The sequence below is a fragment of the Bufo bufo genome, chromosome 1 (genome assembly GCF_905171765.1).
Source record: "Bufo bufo chromosome 1, aBufBuf1.1, whole genome shotgun sequence".
Lineage (NCBI taxonomy): Eukaryota > Metazoa > Chordata > Amphibia > Anura > Bufonidae > Bufo > Bufo bufo.
In genome coordinates this window covers 318862521-318880632 of record NC_053389.1, presented here as the reverse complement: position 1 = coordinate 318880632, position 18112 = coordinate 318862521, and the positions used below count along the sequence as shown (strand labels likewise).

General features: G+C 44.8%; 1 protein-coding gene across 1 annotated transcript in view; it reads left to right on the top strand.

Annotated features, from left to right (window-relative positions):
- The window catches only part of ZMAT2 (zinc finger matrin-type 2), a 52097-nt gene that overhangs the window by 15907 nt on the left and 18078 nt on the right, over positions 1–18112 (top strand). Inside the window, exon 4 of the mRNA XM_040441753.1 lies at positions 9740–9813. Coding sequence (XP_040297687.1) covers positions 9740–9813 — 74 coding nt within the window. The remainder of the gene's footprint in view (positions 1–9739; positions 9814–18112) is intronic.

The window sequence follows — 18112 nt, the reverse complement described above, 5'->3', positions numbered from 1 at the left end:
TATGATTTAAGCTTATTTTCGTCTGATACAAACACCAGGTCACAGATGCTGCACATACTAGAATATGGGAGGCTTACTGGGCAGTGACGGTTCTATAGGACCATCCGAAATACATGCGACCAATAACTTCATTTAATTAAATCGAATTTTGTAGAAGATTAAGGAAGAGCCCAATTTAGTGTCCTAGCCTAGAAATGTCTTAATACGATGGAGCTGCCTTAGTGATGGCATTAGTACCTTATTAAAATTAAAGCTTTTTGAAATGGTTTTAATTAAAGAAGAGGAAAAATGTTTTTACTACAGGGTGCTGCCAGTCAGCTGAAGGACATAGAATAGAAAATACGGTCATTTGAAACTTTTTAGCTGCGGATGTCTTAAAGGGGTTGTCTACTTTTTGATTACAGGATTTCATGAATATAAGCAGATCGCCTAGCCTCCAGTGGTCAGCTGTACTTTGGGAGGATGCGCGTCAGTTCAGTTTCCTTGCAGCACCACCTCAGGGAAAATGAAGTATTGCACAGTTTTCATTAAGACCAATAGACTGTCGATGTAGTGCGTGGATAGCCATAGTCCTCCAGAGCTCTTTGTAGCCCCTTTTCACTTTAGCTAATAAACAAGTGCCCTAATTGGTGCACCTACCTCCGTTTAAAAGGGCTTTTCCCGTAAACCTATTATTACCTATCACATGATATAGCCGAGCGCTACTTACCTTAGTCTCATATACAGTCAATGGAGCAGTTTTCTCACGTGCATTACTGCTTAAATCACATAGGGGACTTGGGGACCCTGGTGCTTGTGATTGTTGCGGGTCAAAGTCCAACAAATAAGAAAGTACTCACTAGGGATGAGCGAATCGAGTTCGGATGCTTCATCCGTAGTCGATTCGCATAAAACTTGGTTGTAATACTGTACAGAGCAGGAGCTCCGTACAGTATTAGAATGTATTGGCGCCGATGAGCTGAAGTTATTACTTCCCGAAGTCTCGCGAGACTTTGTGTAATAACTTCGGGAATTAATTATTACTGTAAAAAAAAATCTTGGTACCGAACTCGGGTTTGGTTCCAAGTGGTACGTTGGAACCAAATCCGAGTTCGGTAACAAGATTTTTCTTACAGTAATAATTAATTCCCGAAGTTATTACACAAAGTCTCGCGAGACTTCGGGAAGTAATAACTTTGGCTCATCGGAGCCAATACGTTCTAATTTATTTATTCCATGCCGAGGACTAGTTAAGCAGACACTAGTGTCGCATCCTCAGACACTTTCTTTTGTTGTGGGTCCCAGAGGTCAGACCCCCAGTGATTATATACTTATAACCTATCCAGTAGATTGGATATACCTGGTAAAACTGCTTTAAATTGTACCTAAACCTTCAGCTACGCATTAGGAAAAGCTATTATAAATTTGCTAAAAAGAACATTTCAATTTTTTTAAAAGCAAGTGCGGATGCAATGTGTTTTTCACGGATGGTTGCTAAGAGATATTGTTTGTAAACCTTTTATTTTTATCATGCGCGTGCAAAACTCTTTAAATCGCATTACACCCGTGCGATGAAAACTGAACGCAATCACAGACAAAACTGAATGACTTTCACAGAATTTTTCACTGACATTTTTCACTGAATGCATTCACAACGAATCCGGACACGCTCGTCTGCAAGGGGTCTTAGGCTCCCTTAGCAGGGTCTTTAAACATGATTTCTGCTGTTTCAAACAACATTGGCCTGCGGCTCATGTCTGTGACTGGCAATGATGCCTAGGTAAGCCCAGCACCTTGGTGCGACAATTGGGGAAGCCGGTCATTAATTCTAATACGCTGTGTCTCTTTGAAGAGACACCGCATATTAGAGCTGCAGTTCCTATGTTGACCAGCAGATGGCAGGCCAACATAAGATAAAAGCAATTGGAGCTTATACTGTAGTTCTGTGGAAATACGGTATAAGCCATAAAAAACTAATTAGTGGATATTATAGCCTCCTAGAGGGGCTCCAAAAATGTTTAAAAAAAACCTCTCCCGCTTCCCACTAAATTGTATGCCATATTAAGTGGTGGCGTTAAAAAATGCAACATTATAAAGTACATCAAACCCTCATACGGCTATGTGAACGGAAAAATAAAAAAGTTAGGACTCCAGGAAGACGGGGAAGAAAAATGAAAATGCAAAAACTAAAAACCTCCGGTATCCAAGGGGGTTAAACAATATTTTATTTATTTATTTTTTTGTTTAGTGCCATTTATGGTAACCTGTCAATCTCACTGAAGGTACCTGCCCTCTCTGCTTGTTAAACCCTTAGATGCTCTGTGTATGAATCCAGATTCTCTCCATATTTCACTTGCAATTGCCTTATGAACAAGAAGCCATCCCTTCAAAATATTACCGAAAATCTCTGCATTGTGGTAATCCTGTTCCCACCCCTTGAATAGGCAGATACGACAAATTCTCTCCAAGAAGAAGTCTATTTTCCCATATAGTAGGATTCCCAGGAATTAGATGAACTCTCTTGAGAGATCCTCAAATCTGGGGCAAAAAAATCCTTGCAATTGACAGTATGCCGGAAAAAGGGCTTGTCTGAAAGGATATTTGTCACATGATTCAGTAAAGGTGTAGTACCTCTTTTCTCACTGGTGCCAGACGTTGTGTACGGTGTGTATGCCCTGTTCAAGAGATTGGGGAAAAAGTTTATTAAGCGGTCCTGCCGTAAACTCTGGATGTTTCCAGGGGGAAAGATGCTTCGACTTTAGAAAGGGTAGATGGAAGGTGCGCCTGACCGCGTTCCTCGCTCCAGAAGGCTCCTCCTGAGGTGTAAATTTACAGCGGAATATCTGGTATGTAATAGAGCAGGAATGCCCAATGTGCGCCCCTCCAGCTGTTGCAACACTACAAGTTCCATCATGCCTGTGCAGCCTACAGGTATCAGGGCATGCTGGGAGTTGTAGTTTTGCCACAGGTTGGACATCCCTGTAAAAGAGCATTCGAACTCCATGGGGGGTGCCAAACCCTTTATGCAGGTCGTGATTAGATCCCTTTATTCAGTCCAGTCTGTGTCTTAATAAACTCACTAAGGGCTCATGCACACAAACCTTTTTCTGTGTCAGTATTTTTTTTTTTGCAATTCACTTCAATGGGGCCACAAAAGAAAAATGGCAATCCGTATCCATTCTGTGTCCATGTGTCCGCATGGCTGTCCCGCTAAAAAAATCTGTCTTAATATTGGCCGCATTAGGGGGCGGCTGTTCTATGCCGCAAAATGCAGAATGCACACGGCTGGTATCAGTGTTTGGTGGATCCGCATAACATCCAACGGTTGCATCCATGAGACCTAAGTTGTAGCTTCTGATAAGTGGAAATCCTACACCTCCCTCCTCGTTATGTAGCATCAGTTCAACCAGAGATATTCTACGATGACAATTAGCCCAAGAATGGTTTATTAGTCTCTTTAGGGCCACAATCATTGTATGCCCTTATGTTATTATGCCCGTAAATTCTGAGGCATGAGACACAACCGACTAGGGCAGGTTTTTATGAAGCCCCATCACCCCACCTTTCACCCTCACTGAAGCTGCTCTTAACACCCTCCCAGCCCATAATCTCTGCATGCAAAAATAATCAGATTTTGATAGGCGAGCCTCTTGGAGCAACGCTATGTCTGCTTTTAACCATTTAAGGCTACTTTCACACTTGCGTTGTAAATTCCGGTATTGAGATCCGGCAGAGGATCCCAATACTGGAATGAAACACATCCATTTTGATTTTGCACATCAGGATGCATCCGTTCCGTTTCGGATGCGGTTGTGTGAAATCAAAACGGAAAAAAACTGATCCGTCACTAAATACTTTGAAAGTCAATGGGTGACAAATCAGTTTTTTGTGTTTTTTTTTTTTTTTTTTTTTTAGGCTCCTATATTCAATATAGCGATCGCTCCTCCTCTCGGACCAAAATGAGCTATCTGACCAAAAACGCTCGTTCACCGTCTGTGAAATTGTTGATGCGAACAAGTACAATCATTGATTGACATAACGCAATTCATTAACAACAATCTGTATCGTATGCGTCAAGAATGCATACGATACAGATTCACATAATGCAATTCATTAACAACAATCAATGATTGTACTTGTTCGCATCAACAATTTCACAGACGGTGAACGAGCGTTTTTGGTCAGATAGCTTTTTTTTTTTAAAACATCTTCCATCACTTGCGTTCTAATCGTAATGATTATCCACTTGTCTTTAGTAAAATAGTAGGTTAGTAGAATTAGGATGTGTGACAGTACCATTGTTCTTATGAGAATCATAGATAAGGATTCACACGGAAGAACATTGCACTGATCAGTGTACTGTGTAAGGCCTCGTTCACATTTCCGTTTTTCACTGACGTCAGCTGTCCGCCCACGTTTGATGTTTGTTCGCACATCGGTATTCTTTTTACTGACCATGGATCAGGTGACGGATGGCATTTGTTTTGTGTCCGTGTTTGGTCCATTTTTCATTGATAGGAGATGCTCTGGAAATTACTTTTCAGCTGAGCAGTGTCCGTGGAAAAACGGACACAAACCAAAGCGTAAATTTTCACAGATGAAACATGGACTGATTGTTTTTCTTTTTACATACCTCAAACGGACAGGGAAATCTATGATGTAATGGGGACACTCCTCCCTCTCCCCTCTATAGCCGCAGTAAATGGCCCGAGAAAGAAACTCGAGCAAGGCTCTTTCATGTGTTTAGAGTCCAAACAAAGGAGGAAGTTAAAGAGCCAGGACAGTGAGTACGGTACATGGAGTGACTTCAAAAATTATTTCCAGAAAGCCATCCACCCAATAAAAAAATAAAATAAATATGTGGAGAATTTGCATATAGCCTGCTAATATGTGATAAATGTGATAGTAGTGTCCCTTTAGGGGTTATCCAAGCTCTATAATGACCCCAGAATGCCCGGGCCCCTCGTATACATTATACTTACCTGCTCCCCGGCATCGGCATAACTCCGCATCCCTGCACAGCCTCTCCTTAATGGTAATAATAGTTCTGGAGTCATGTGATGTGCCATTCCTTTATTACTCCTGATAGATGTTATGAATGAATTACAATTTGCAGTGAAGGTCCATTTTGGGGTTAGTCCCTGCACAGTCTGACATTATCCATTCAGTGCTGCCCATGTTAGGGCTCATGCACACACCCGTTGCCCGGCCATGCCTGTATTGCGGCCAGCAAACAGTGGGTCCGTAATACACGGGCACCGTCCGTGTGCACCCAGCATCACGAATGTGGACCCATTCACTTGAATGGGTCCGGGATCCGGAAAGGTCAGGTGAGGAACGGAGTGCTTCCGTAGGGTTTCTCTCCGTGCCTCCACACCGCAAAAAAATAGAACATGGACCCATCTGGATCTGTCTGCAGGGATTACCCCCCCCCCCCAACTAGTAACACCCTTCTGGACTTCATTGCAAACTTTTAGCAATAGCTTCATAACTAATGGCAGGAGTAATAAAGGAATTATACAGTACAGATCACAGGGTAGGCAACCTCTGGCACTCCAGGTGTTGTGAAACTACAACTCCCAGCATGCACACTTGCTCTGTTCTTCTCATAACTCTCATAGAAATGAATGGAGCATGCTGGGAATTGTAGTTTCACAACAGCTGGAGTTACTAAAATGGGCATGTCAGATACAGATCCTCTTTAAACCTTTCTGGTGCAGGGGAGCCTAAAACAAATGCACCGTGGCCATGTAATAAAGCCTCTTTCTGCCCTTCATTCTGTGCATAGATCGAATGTCATGAACGGTGCACTTTAACAAGGTATTCCAGTGAACCTAGGGGCTGCATTTCTCATTTTAAGGGTGCAGTAGGTAAAAGACTAGTCACTAAGATATTCCAGCAGCTCTTATTATATTACAGTCATATTTTGACTTTGCTTTTTATTGCTCCAGACTGAGCAGCGTACCCAGACGGCATTGTATTTCCTCTCTGGAATAAAGGACCGCTCTTTAGCAGTGGCTGTTGACCCACAACTAATAAAATCTATTGATTCACTTGAGAAGACGCGGTTGTCCAAATATCAAACAAAAAGTAAATAGCACATGCGGAGTGTGTGAGCCGTGTGTCTGGTATTTGCCGCGTTGGAAAACATCATTTTGAATGTTTCCTGGTTATGGGCTTTACTGAGTGAAATATCAGGTTGCGACCCCTTCACTCTCTACAAAGGATTTTGGAATGCGGCAGTTGGTAACAGAGCCAGCACATTTTGTGTACCTTTTTCATATCGCTGCGGGACAGGACGGACAGACGAAGAAGAAGGCTATTTGGTAGTCTACATGAGTGTCTGAATATCAGCCCTTGCTCGGGGCCACATGAAGAACATTATGCATGGATCCTCTTCAAGGGCTCCCAAATCGTACTGAAATGAGCCATATGACTGCAACATCAGACCACCAAGGGGTTTGTTTGTTGGCTGTAACTATGGAGACACACAAGTCTGCATATGAGCTGTATATCCTAAATCATAGAATGTTTTTAAGAAAGACCATTTGCAAACTATTTTCGGTGAATTGGAGTAATGCAAAAAATGTTTATTTTTATTTTTATACCATGGATTTTTGGCCTCATGCTCTCAGCCATATCGGTATTGCGGTTTGCATTTTTCGCACTCCCATTACTAGTTCTATAATTTACAGAAGAGACACATGGATGTGGACAGCATACAAATTGTGTGTTTTCTTTTTTTTTTTTTTTTTTTTTTGTGGACCCGTAGAAATGAATGGGTCCGTGTGCAAACAGAAAAAAAGGCTCAGAGACAGATACAAAATAAGGTCGTGTGCATGAGGCCTTACACTTGCGCATCATATTGATTCCTGGTACAGTATATTGTACCAGCCAGTAAAAAAAAAAAAAATCTTTTCTGCTTGTCAGTTGACTGCTCTGCTACTACGCTCACTTGCTTCTTCTCTGACAAGGAGAGAAGAAGCTATTTCTTATTGGATGTATGACCACCAGCACTGAACACAGTATACATTTTAAGAAGGGCTCAAAAGAACAGCAGTGGGGTGCCATAGCAAGTATGTAAGCTCATGATCTAGCTACAGGAGCATTTTGTTAAAGAATGGTCAGGCAGCTCTTTTAAAGGTCATCTGTCCACAGATTTGTACCTATGACACTGGCTGACCTGTAGCATGTGAACTTGGCAGCTGAACACATCTGTGTTGGTCCCATGATCATATGTGTCCGTATTGCTGAGAAAAATGAAGTTTTAAAATATATACACTGCTCAAAAAAATAAAGGGAACACTTAAACAACACAATGTAACTCCAAGTCAATCACACTTCTGTGAAATCAAACTGTCCACTTAGGAAGCAACACTGAGTGACAATCAATTTCACATGCTGTTGTGCAAATGGGTTAGACAACAGGTGGAAATTATAGGCAATTAGCAAGACACCCCCAATAAAGGAGTGGTTCTGCAGGTGGTTACCACAGACCACTTCTCAGTTCCTATGCTTCCTGGCTGATGTTTTGGTCACTTTTGAATGCTGGCCGTGCTTTCACTCTAGTGGTAGCATGAGACGGAGTCTACAACCCACACAAGTGGCTCAGGTAGTGCAGCTTATCCAGGATGGCACATCAATGCGAGCTGTGCCAAGAAGGTTTGCTGTGTCTGTCAGCGTAGTGTCCAGAGCATGGAGGCGCTACCAGGCGACAGGCCAGTACGTCAGGAGATGTGGAGGAGGCCATAGGAGGGCAACAACCCAGCAGCAGGACCGCTACCTCCGCCTTTGTGCAAAGAGGAACAGGAGGAGCACTGCCAGAGCCCTGCAAAATGACCTCCAGCAGGCCACAAATGTGCATGTGTCTGCTCAAACGGTCAGAAACAGACTCCATGAGGGTGATATGAGGGCCCAACGTCCACAGGTGGGGGTTGTGCGTACAGCCCAACACCGTGCAGGACATTTGGCATTTGCCAGAGAACACCAAGATTGGCAAATTCGCCACTGGCGCCCTGTGCTCTTCACAGATGAAAGCAGGTTCACACTGAGCACATGTGACAGATGTGACATAGTCTGGAAACGCCGTGGAGAACGTTCTGCTGCCTGCAACATCCTCCAGCATGACCGGTTTGGCATTGGGTCAGTAATGGTGTGGGGTGGCATTTCTTTGGAGGGCCGAACAGCCCTCCATGTGCTCGCCAGAGGTAGCCTGACTGCCATTAGGTACCGAGATGAGATCCTCAGACCCCTTGTGAGACCATATGCTGGTGCGGTTGGCCCTGGGTTCCTCCTAATGCAAGACAATGCTAGACCTCATGTGGCTGGAGTGTGTCAGCTGTTCCTGCAAGACGAAGGCATTGATGCTATGGACTGGCCCGCCCGTTCCCCAGACCTGAATCCAATTGAGCACATCTGGGACATCATGTCTCGCTCTATCCACCAACGTCACGTTGCACCACAGACTGTCCAGGAGTTGGCAGATGCTTTAGTCCAGGTCTGGGAGGAGATCCCTCAGGAAACCGTCCGCCACCTCATCAGGAGCATGCACAGGTGTTGTAGGGAGGTCATACAGGCACGTGGAAGCCACACACACTACTGAGTCTCATTTTGACTTGTTTTAAGGACATTACATCAAAGTTGGATCAGCCTGTAGTGTGTTTTTCCACTTTAATTTTGAGTGTGACTCCAAATCCAGACGTCCATGGGTTGAAAAATTTGATTTCCATTTTTTAATTTTTGTGTGATTTTGTTGTCAGCTCATTCAACTATGTAAAGAACAAAGTATTTCAGAAAAATATTTAACTCAGATCTAGGATGTGTTATTTTTGTGTTCCCTTTATTTTTTGGAGCAGTGTACTAATAAGTCTCTAGGAGCAACAGGGGCGCTGCCGTTACACTTAGCTGCTCTGCTCTCTGCAACTGCTGCATCCTCTCCACTTTGACAAGGCCAGGTGTGCATGATCACATTTACGTTGCCTGGTCCTGAGAGCTCGGCAGTTGCACAGAGAGCTGAGCCTTTAGGAATAATGGCAACGCCCCTGTTGCTCCTAGAGGCTCATTTACATATATGAAAACATCATAATTTTTCTCAGCAATGCGGGCACATATGGACATGGGACGACCACAGATGCCTTCAGCTGCCAAGTGCACATGTAACAGGTCAGCCAGTTTCATAGGTACAAATCTGCTGCTGACAGATGCCCTTTAATACATGTATAAATTGACTTGTGGTGCAGTTTTTGCTTATTTTTACTGCAACTTCAAGAGCTTGATTTTATTATTATTATTATTTTTTTTTTGTATGATGCATCTGTTTGTTACCTCTATATTTACTTCTATATAAGGCTAAAGAAGGTGAATTCCTGTTTTGGTATTATTTAAGAGCTATGGCTAGGTGGGCGTGATGTAGACAAGAATAGGACATGTTCTAGAATTTGTGGAGCATCCGCGTGGATCTACAAAAAATAGATGTATATGCATGGCCCTATAGAAATGAATGAGTCAGTGACAGTGTGCTATCCACAAAAAATGTCAAATATGGTCTTGTGCATGAAGCCTAAGGCACTTTTGGCTCTTTGAAGATAGTAAAAGAATATTGGCCTCTGAATCTTATTAAAGGCAATGGATCTGTCAGGGTTAACCAGTACCTGTTGTAAACTGAAGGCATGACGCTAGCGTGAACAGATTGTATACATATGCATAAGGTTTTTTTCTTTGTCTTGCAGCATATAAAATATCATTTATTTTTGCTTTTCAGTTATTACTGCAATGTCTGTGACTGCGTAGTGAAAGATTCAATAAACTTTTTGGACCACATCAATGGCAAAAAACGTAAGTCGGCTGAACAGTTTCTTTTGTTTGGGACATGTTATCTGCTTGTAGTTATCTCTCTTGTCCTGCAGGTGGCAGTAGTGCTTTCTGGCATCTATAAATGACCAGTAGTCAGGTGGAGAACTGTATTCTTTCTTGAATTTCACAGTGAACTGAATGCCTTGGAAAATTACTAATGTGCGTTCCCTGCACATGATTAAGCCCTGGTTACAGTCACGATGCATTAAATATGAAGTGTCATATAGTATACATAAAGTACAAATAATGCCTCTCCACTGTGCACAATGACTGTAGGAGAATGCCTCTTACAATAGTGCCATCAGAGGGTGGCTGAATGATGGAAGTTGGGGTTGAGTACCTTCCAAAATCCTGTGATCCTGTTTAATTGTATAATATATGTTTATAAGTCTTATTTGTCCCTCATATTCTGTGTCATAAGATAATATTGTGTCTCCTTACTGCTGCCCCTAGAGAGAGCACTTCATGTGGATTTATAATGCATCAGTGGTTTCATCTACTTCTTTTAGGGGTTAGAAGTATGCATATGCGGTCACCTGCTTGTTTAGGGAGCTCAATGTATACACATGCTTTTATCTACCTGTTCGGAACTTTCTGTATATGTTTTCTCAGATCTCTCCAGTGGGAGCTAAATGTATAGCTAAATGTTTTCAGCTCCTTGTAGTGCGCGCTCTCTATGTACAGATACTTTCAGCTCCTTGTAGTGGGCGCTCTCTATGTACAGATACTTTCAGCTTCTTCTAGTGGGCGCTCTCTCTGTACAGATACTTTCAGCTCCTTGTAGTGGGCGCTCTCTCTGTACAGATACTTTCAGCTCCTTGTAGTGGGTGCTCTAGATGTACAGATACTTTCAGCTCCTTATAGTGGGCGCACTCTATGTACAGATACTTTCAGCTTCTTCTAGTGGGCGCTCTCTCTGTACAGATACTTTCAGCTCCTTGTATTGGCGCTCTAGATGTACAGATACTTTCAGCTCCTTATAGTGGGCGCACTCTATGTACAGATACTCTCAGCTCCTTGTAGTGGGCGCTCTAGATGTACAGATACTTTCAGCTCCTTATAGTGGGCGCGCTCTAGATGTACAGATACTTTCAGCTTCTTCTAGTGCCAGGGCCGTCTTTAATGTTGATTGGACCCTGGGCAAGAATTTACTTGGGCCCCCTGGATCCCCCCTTCCCCCACTTTGCTGTACTTGCTATACAGCAGCACTTACCTGTCACATCCAGGGCCTCCAGGTGACGTCTCCTCTCTGTCATCATCTTCTCTGTAGATCTCTCTCATCATCTTCTCCACTCGGTCTGGACAACTTCTCTCAGCCGCCTCGTCTCTGCAGAGTGTGACACACAGACATCTTAGCTTCCTCACATTCTATCATTATCCCCCAACTGGAGTCCCCACAGTGTTATCCTGCTGCTTGCTGTGCCCCCCCAGGGGTGTAGCTATAGGGGGTGCAGAGGTAGCAGCCGCTACCGGGCCCAGGAGCATGAAGGGGCCCAAAGACACTTGTGCCGCATAAGAAGACACACAAAGCACTGAGCGAAGCTGAACTCTTGCCCCGGAGCCCATGAGCCTTTAGTTACGCCCCTGCCCCCCCCCAATACCCCCAAATACTATCCTGAAGAAACATTACTGCCCCCCATAGTAATAGTGCTCCTCATAGTTCCACCAATAGTAATTCCCTTCTAGAATGCCCTCATTAGTAACACTGCCCCAATTGTGATAATGCTCCTCAACAATGCCCCCATTATTAGAAAAGCCCTCCCATATTAATAATACCCTCACAGAGCCCCCCAGTAGAAATAAGGCCCCCTATTGTTCCCCCAGTGGTAATAAAGCTCCCTACAGACCCCTCAGTAGTAATAAGGCCCCCATAGTGCGCTTAGTAGAAATAAGGCGGATCTATAAGACCCTCCTATAGAGCCCCCAGTAGTAATAAGACCGCCTATAATGTCCCCTGGATCTGAAGTGCCCCCTGCAGTTATAATCCTCCCTCCACCATACAGTCCCATGTAAATAACATCACCTCCTCCCCAGCCGCCTCCAACGCACAATCCCATGTAAACATCACCCCCTAAGGCTACTTTCACACTTGCGTTCGTGCGGATATGTCCTGTACTTGTACAGGACGGATCCTCACCGATAATACAAACGAATGCATCCGTTCTGGACCGATTCGTTTGTATTAGATTTGAATTTCTAAGTCCCAATACGGATCCGTCCTGACTTACATTGAAAGTCAATGGGGGACGGATCCGTTTACAATTGCACCATTTTGTGTCAATGCAAAGGGATCCGTCCCCATTTACTTACATTGTAAGTCAGGACGGATCCGTTTGGCTCCGCAAGGCCATGCGGACACAAAAACGCTGCTTGCAGCATTTTGGGGTCCGCCTCCAAAACGGAACGGGGGGCCGCACAGAGCCGAACGAATGTATTCTGAATGGATCCGCATCCATTCAGAATGCATTGGGGTTAAACTGATGCATTTGGGGCTGCTTGTGAGAGCCTTGAAACGGATCTCACAAGCGGATCCCCAAACGGAAGTGTGAACGTAGCGTAAACATTAAGTCCCGTGTACATAAACATCATTCCCCCCCCACCATCCACTTTCAACATACAGTCCCATGTAAATAACATCACTCCCTCCCCCAGCCACCTCAAGCACACAGTTCCATGTCAATAACATCCCTCCCTTCAGCCCTAACATACATCCCAGTTAAATAACTACAACTCCCAGCATTGCTCTGCCTCTCCCTGTCCCTACACTTACCTCTCCAGTCCTCATATACAGACATCAGCATTAGGCTCCTTCTCCTCTTCACTCCGGTCCAATCCTGCACTGGTCACATGATGGTGACATCATCCAGGTCATCCTATCACAGCCTGTTTGGCTGATCACATGACCTGTGATGTCACCACAGGTCCTTCACCTCTACACCCAGGGTATTAGATTCAATTGTATTGCCGTTCTGTGTATGGCAATACAGTTGTATCTAGCAGGCAGGCAGGACATTCGGGACCTGGGACAAAACATCAGGGGCCCAGGCCCCGAATGTTTTATCTAGTGATGCAGTCACTAGTGAATGGGAGTCGGGAAACGGAGCTCCCTTGGGCCCCCAGGAGCAACTGGGCCCGGGGCAGCTGCCCCTTTTGCCCTGCGGCAAAGACGGCCCTGTCTAGTGCGTGCTCTAGATGTACAGATACTTTCAGCTCCTTGTAGTGGGCGCTCTAGATGTACAGATACTTTCAGCTCCTTATAGTGGGCGCACTCTATGTACAGATACTCTCAGCTCCTTGTAGTGGGCGCTCTAGATGTACAGATACTTTCAGCTCCTTGTAGTGGGCGCTCTAGATGTACAGATACTTTCAGCTCCTTGTAGTGGGCGCTCTAGATGTACAGATACTTTCAGCTCCTTGTAGTGGGCGCTCTAGATGTACAGATACTTTCAGCTCCTTGTAGTGGGCGCTCTAGATGTACAGATACTTTCAGCTCCTTGTAGTGGGCGCTCTATATGTACAGATACTTTCAGCTCCTTGTAGTGGGCGCTCTAGATGTACAGATACTTTCAGCTCCTTATAGTGGGAGCCCTAGATGTACAGATACTTTCAGCTCCTTGTAGTGGGCGCTCTAGATGTACAGATACTTTCAGCTCCTTGTAGTGGGCGCTCTTGATGTACAGATACTTTCAGCTCCTTCTAGAGGGAGCTCTATGTATACATGCTCTCGGCTCCCTCTAGTGGGAGCTCTCTATATACAGATACTTTCAGCTCCTTCTAGTGGGAGCTCTAGATGTACAGATACTTTCAGCTCCCCCTAGTGGGAGCTATATGTATACACGCTCTCAGCTCCCCCTAGTGGGAGCTATATGTATACACGCTCTCAGCTCCCCCTAGTGGGAGCTCTGGGTATACACGCTCTCGGCTCCCTCTAGTGGGAGCTCTGGGTATACACGCTCTCGGCTCCCTCTAGTGGGAGCTCTGGGTATACACGCTCTCGGCTCCCTCTAGTGGGAGCTCTGTGTATACATGCTCTCGGCTCCCTCTATTGGGAGCTCTGTGTATACAATTTTTTTTTTCATCTACCTCTGTTGATAGCTATGTCTTTACGTATGCTTTCATCTACTTCTAGTAGGAGCGCTATGTATATATGTTTTCAGTATCCTCCAGTTTTGCTACTGGCGGTATACATACTGTATAGTATTCTGCAAACGCTGGAGTGAGAACGGGAGGGGAGTAACAGTCTAAACACATCTGTTGTGTAAATTGTTGCAAATCTATTTCTGGGTCCTCTGATGTGACCCACTTCATATAATCGTATTCAAAGAGTTCATATGTAAAAACAATGCCTACAACATTGATGCCAGCATACAAAAACCATATTATGGGGGCTGGTGACTGGGCTGCAGGAAAGCAAAAGGTGAGGTTAACGCCACAAACCAGATGACTAAATATGCCCATGTGGACCAGTTCTATTAGGATCACATAAAAATCTCATTTGGGGGCCACCTGACACTCCCCCTAAGATATGTAATGGTCAAGTGTTGTCCCCATCCTACAATCAGAACGATCTGCCTCTGGGAAACACATTTCCATGGCTAGAATTACGTGTAGCATCCACATAAAGATAATTGTCGATGTTTGTCATCTTCAGTCGAGTGGTTATGTGGACAACGGTGAGAGTGATGTCCCTGTCAGCAGCCTCAGGGGAAGGCGACCAGACTTTCTCTAATCTTCCGCTGTTTAAACAAAGGCGCTTTATAGCCATTTCTGTTTTTTTTAAAGACCGACTCCAGAATAAACGGACCTCGTACATCAATGGTTTTTTTGTATCGTCCTTTCATTTTGCATTTTCTATGAAAGCCTGGAAAACATCACATTTAAATTTTCCTTTCCAATTCATGTATGCTAAATATAATTACGCCGTTACTAAGTTTGTATCGTGCCACCCACTGCTACAGCTAAGAAATTTCTGGGTTTTTTTTGATGTCGAAATGCTAGAATGTAATCTTTTGACTCTCTCAAGCTGCAGTCAGTGCCGGTAATAACAACAAATGAATTGCTTCCATCAAATGTGTTGAATTTTATTATAGTATTTTGGCTGCGGGTTTAAATTCCGCTGAATAGGTGGCTATAAACGCAGACTCGCTGATCTATCGGGTCAATACCATTTTTATTTTATAGGGGGTTGTTGATGAAATCGAGCCATACTAAATGCTTTATGGGCTAACATTGATGAGATTCGAGAAGAAAAAATGAGAGTCCCCTGTTTATAGCTGTATATTTAACCCCTTAACATCCAGACTTTAAATTCTCAGGATAGACCATCACTGTCTGATTGTTGGAGGTCCAACACCCATGCCCATTAGCTGCTCAGCAGCACCTCTGGCACCGGAACCACACTGCTCTCTACATTATGCTACTGCAGTGCTGCTCCCATTCACTTCAATGAGAGCAGCACTGCCATTGCTGCTTCATTTTTCAACGTGGAAAAAAAACAAGTGCCGATTCCCATTGAAAGCTGATTTTGAGATGCCAAAAACTCTGCTTCACCTGGCTTCGATGTTCAGGGTTTTTGATACAGTTTTTGAAGCTAAAAGCAGTAATGGCTTTAAAGGCTATGTACACCTTTTTGGAGACAGTTTTATTTTGTTATTGATTTGTACTCCTTTTAAGGTAAAAAAAAAATCATTTTTTAAATTGGTCATTATTAAAAACATGGACCTGTTTTTTTTTCTGTGCAGCTTTGCGTCCCTCTAGTAGCCGTCTCTGAATTTTCTCTCTTCCGTCAGCCAGCTCTCCTGACGGGCTCCTTATCTCTGCTTTCTGACATTATAATAAACTTCTTATCGCTCCGTTCTTATGTTACTGATAAGAATGTGGATTAAGGCAGTATTACGCTGGCCGATATTTCGGCCGATAATCGCTAACGAGTGTTCACTTGAACACTTGTTAGTGATCATCTTGCAGTGTAAGGCTACTTTCACACTAGCGTTCGTAGCGGGTCCGTCTGATGTTTCATCAGACGGATCCGCTCCTATAATGCAGACGTTTGCATCCGTTCAGAACGGATCCGTCTGCATTAGAACTTAGAAAAATTTCTAAGTGTGAAAGTAGCCTGAGCGGATCCGTCCAGACTTTACATTGAAAGTCAATGGGGGACGGATCCGCTTGAAGATTGAGCCATATTGTGTCATCTTCAAGCGGATCCGTCCCCATTGACTTCCATTATAAGTCTGGACGGATCCGCTTGCCTCCGCACGGCCAGGCGGACACCCAAACGCTGCAAACAGCGTTCAGGTGTCCGCTCACTGAGCGGAGCGGAGGCTGAACGCTGGCAGACTGATGCATTCTCAGTGGATCCGCCTCCACTGAGAATGCATTCGGGCCGGACGGCTGCGTTCAGGGACGCTTGTGAGCCCCTTCAAACGGAGCTCACGAGCGGACACCTGAACGCAGGTGTGAAAGTAGCCTAGTACTGCCGCCGATTGCCCGATGAACGAGCGCATGCTTAAAAATCAGTGCTTGCCGGCGGCAAGCAGATGACAGTCTAGAAAACTACTAGACAGTATGGGGACGAGCTATGGCATAGCGATTGCTCCTCCCCATGCTGTGGAGGAAATCGCTGCATGTAATAGCAGCAGTCTCCTCCACTAGCTAGCAAGTGATGCTTGCCTCCCGACAATCGCTTGCTTATCTGACTGTCTGAAGGTCCCTTTACACAGGACAATATTAGAGCAGAATCTGCTGCTCACTGGTAGAGGAGACTGCTGCAAATACATGCACCGATCTCCTCCAGAATATGGAGAGGAGCGATTACTAATGCCATCTCTCTTCTCCATACTGTCTCCTTGATTCCCCACAGTAGATCGTGGATACATGCCAGTATCTGCTGTCGGGATACGAGCATTAAAGTGTTCGTACAAATGGTCCAATTACCCAATGAAGGAGCGTTTTGCTTGTTCATCGGGTAATCGGCAGTACATTCACACTGCCAGATCATCGCTAACTAGCGTTACTATGAACACTCGTTAGCGATTTTCGATGCGATTATCAGCCTGTGTAGAGGGCCCTTAATACAAGCTTAAATAAGTGTTTATGACCTCTTAGTAATTTAGAGATAAGGTTTATTAGATGACCAGCACAAAGTGGAAGTGAAAAGTACCAGTCGCAGAGCTCGACAAACAGTTAACCCTTTGCGACAGAACGGTTCAGTATTTTTAATAAAGACCAATTGAAAAAAAGATTTTTAGCCCAAGATGAGAGTGCAATTATACAAAAAATTGCCTCTGAAGGTGTACATAGCTTTTTAACCTCTTAAGGACATAGGGCGTACAGGTACGCCCTTGTGCCCTGGTACTTAAGGACACAGGGCGTACATGTACGCCCTGTGTATTTTCGATCACTGCCGTGCGGCTGGCAGTGATCGGAGCCCGGTGCCTGCTCAAATCATTGAGCAGGCACCTAGGCTAAATTAGCGGGGGGGTCCCGTGACCCCCCCATGTCGGCGATCGCGGCAAACCGCAGGTCAATTCAGACCTGCGGTTTGCTGCGATTTCTGCAGTTTCAGAAACTTTATATGCCTAAAAAAAGTTTTATTCACCCCCCCCTGCACCCCCGAATGATTTTATGGTGGCGGGAGGTGCAGGGGGAGGGTTGCGGGCGGTGCGGCAGGCGGGATCGCGATCCCCCGCCCGCCTCCCCTTGTATAATCGTTGGTTTCTAGTGGGTATACCAGGGTGCCAGCACATTGCTGGCACCCTGGTATAAACGGCTGACATCTGCGATGCGATGTCAGCCGTTTAACTCTTTCCATACAGCGGTCCGTACGGACCGCTGTATGGAAAAGGTTAACAGCGCAGGGAGCTCCCTCCCTCTCCCATCGGGGGGCTGCTGTGCCTTTGCAGCCCCCCGATGGAGAGGGCGAGAGCCCCCAGACAGCCCCCCGAGAGATTCCCTCCTTACCCTTCCCCGTCTGCGAAGTTCTGAGCAGTACTGAGCAGACGGGGAAGGTTCCCATGGCAACAGGACGCCTCTCAGGCGTCCTGCTGTCCATGGTGCTGAACAGATCTGTGCTGAAAGGCATAGATCTGTTCAGTGTAAGTAAAATACAGTGCAGTACAATATACAGACATCAGACCCACTGGATCTTCAAGAACCAAGTGGGTCTGGGTAAAAAAAAAGTGAATAAAAGTGAAAAAAAAGTAAAAATCAAAAAACACATTTATCACTGATAAAAAATGAAAAAAATAAAATTCCCTACACATGTTTGGTATCGCCGCGT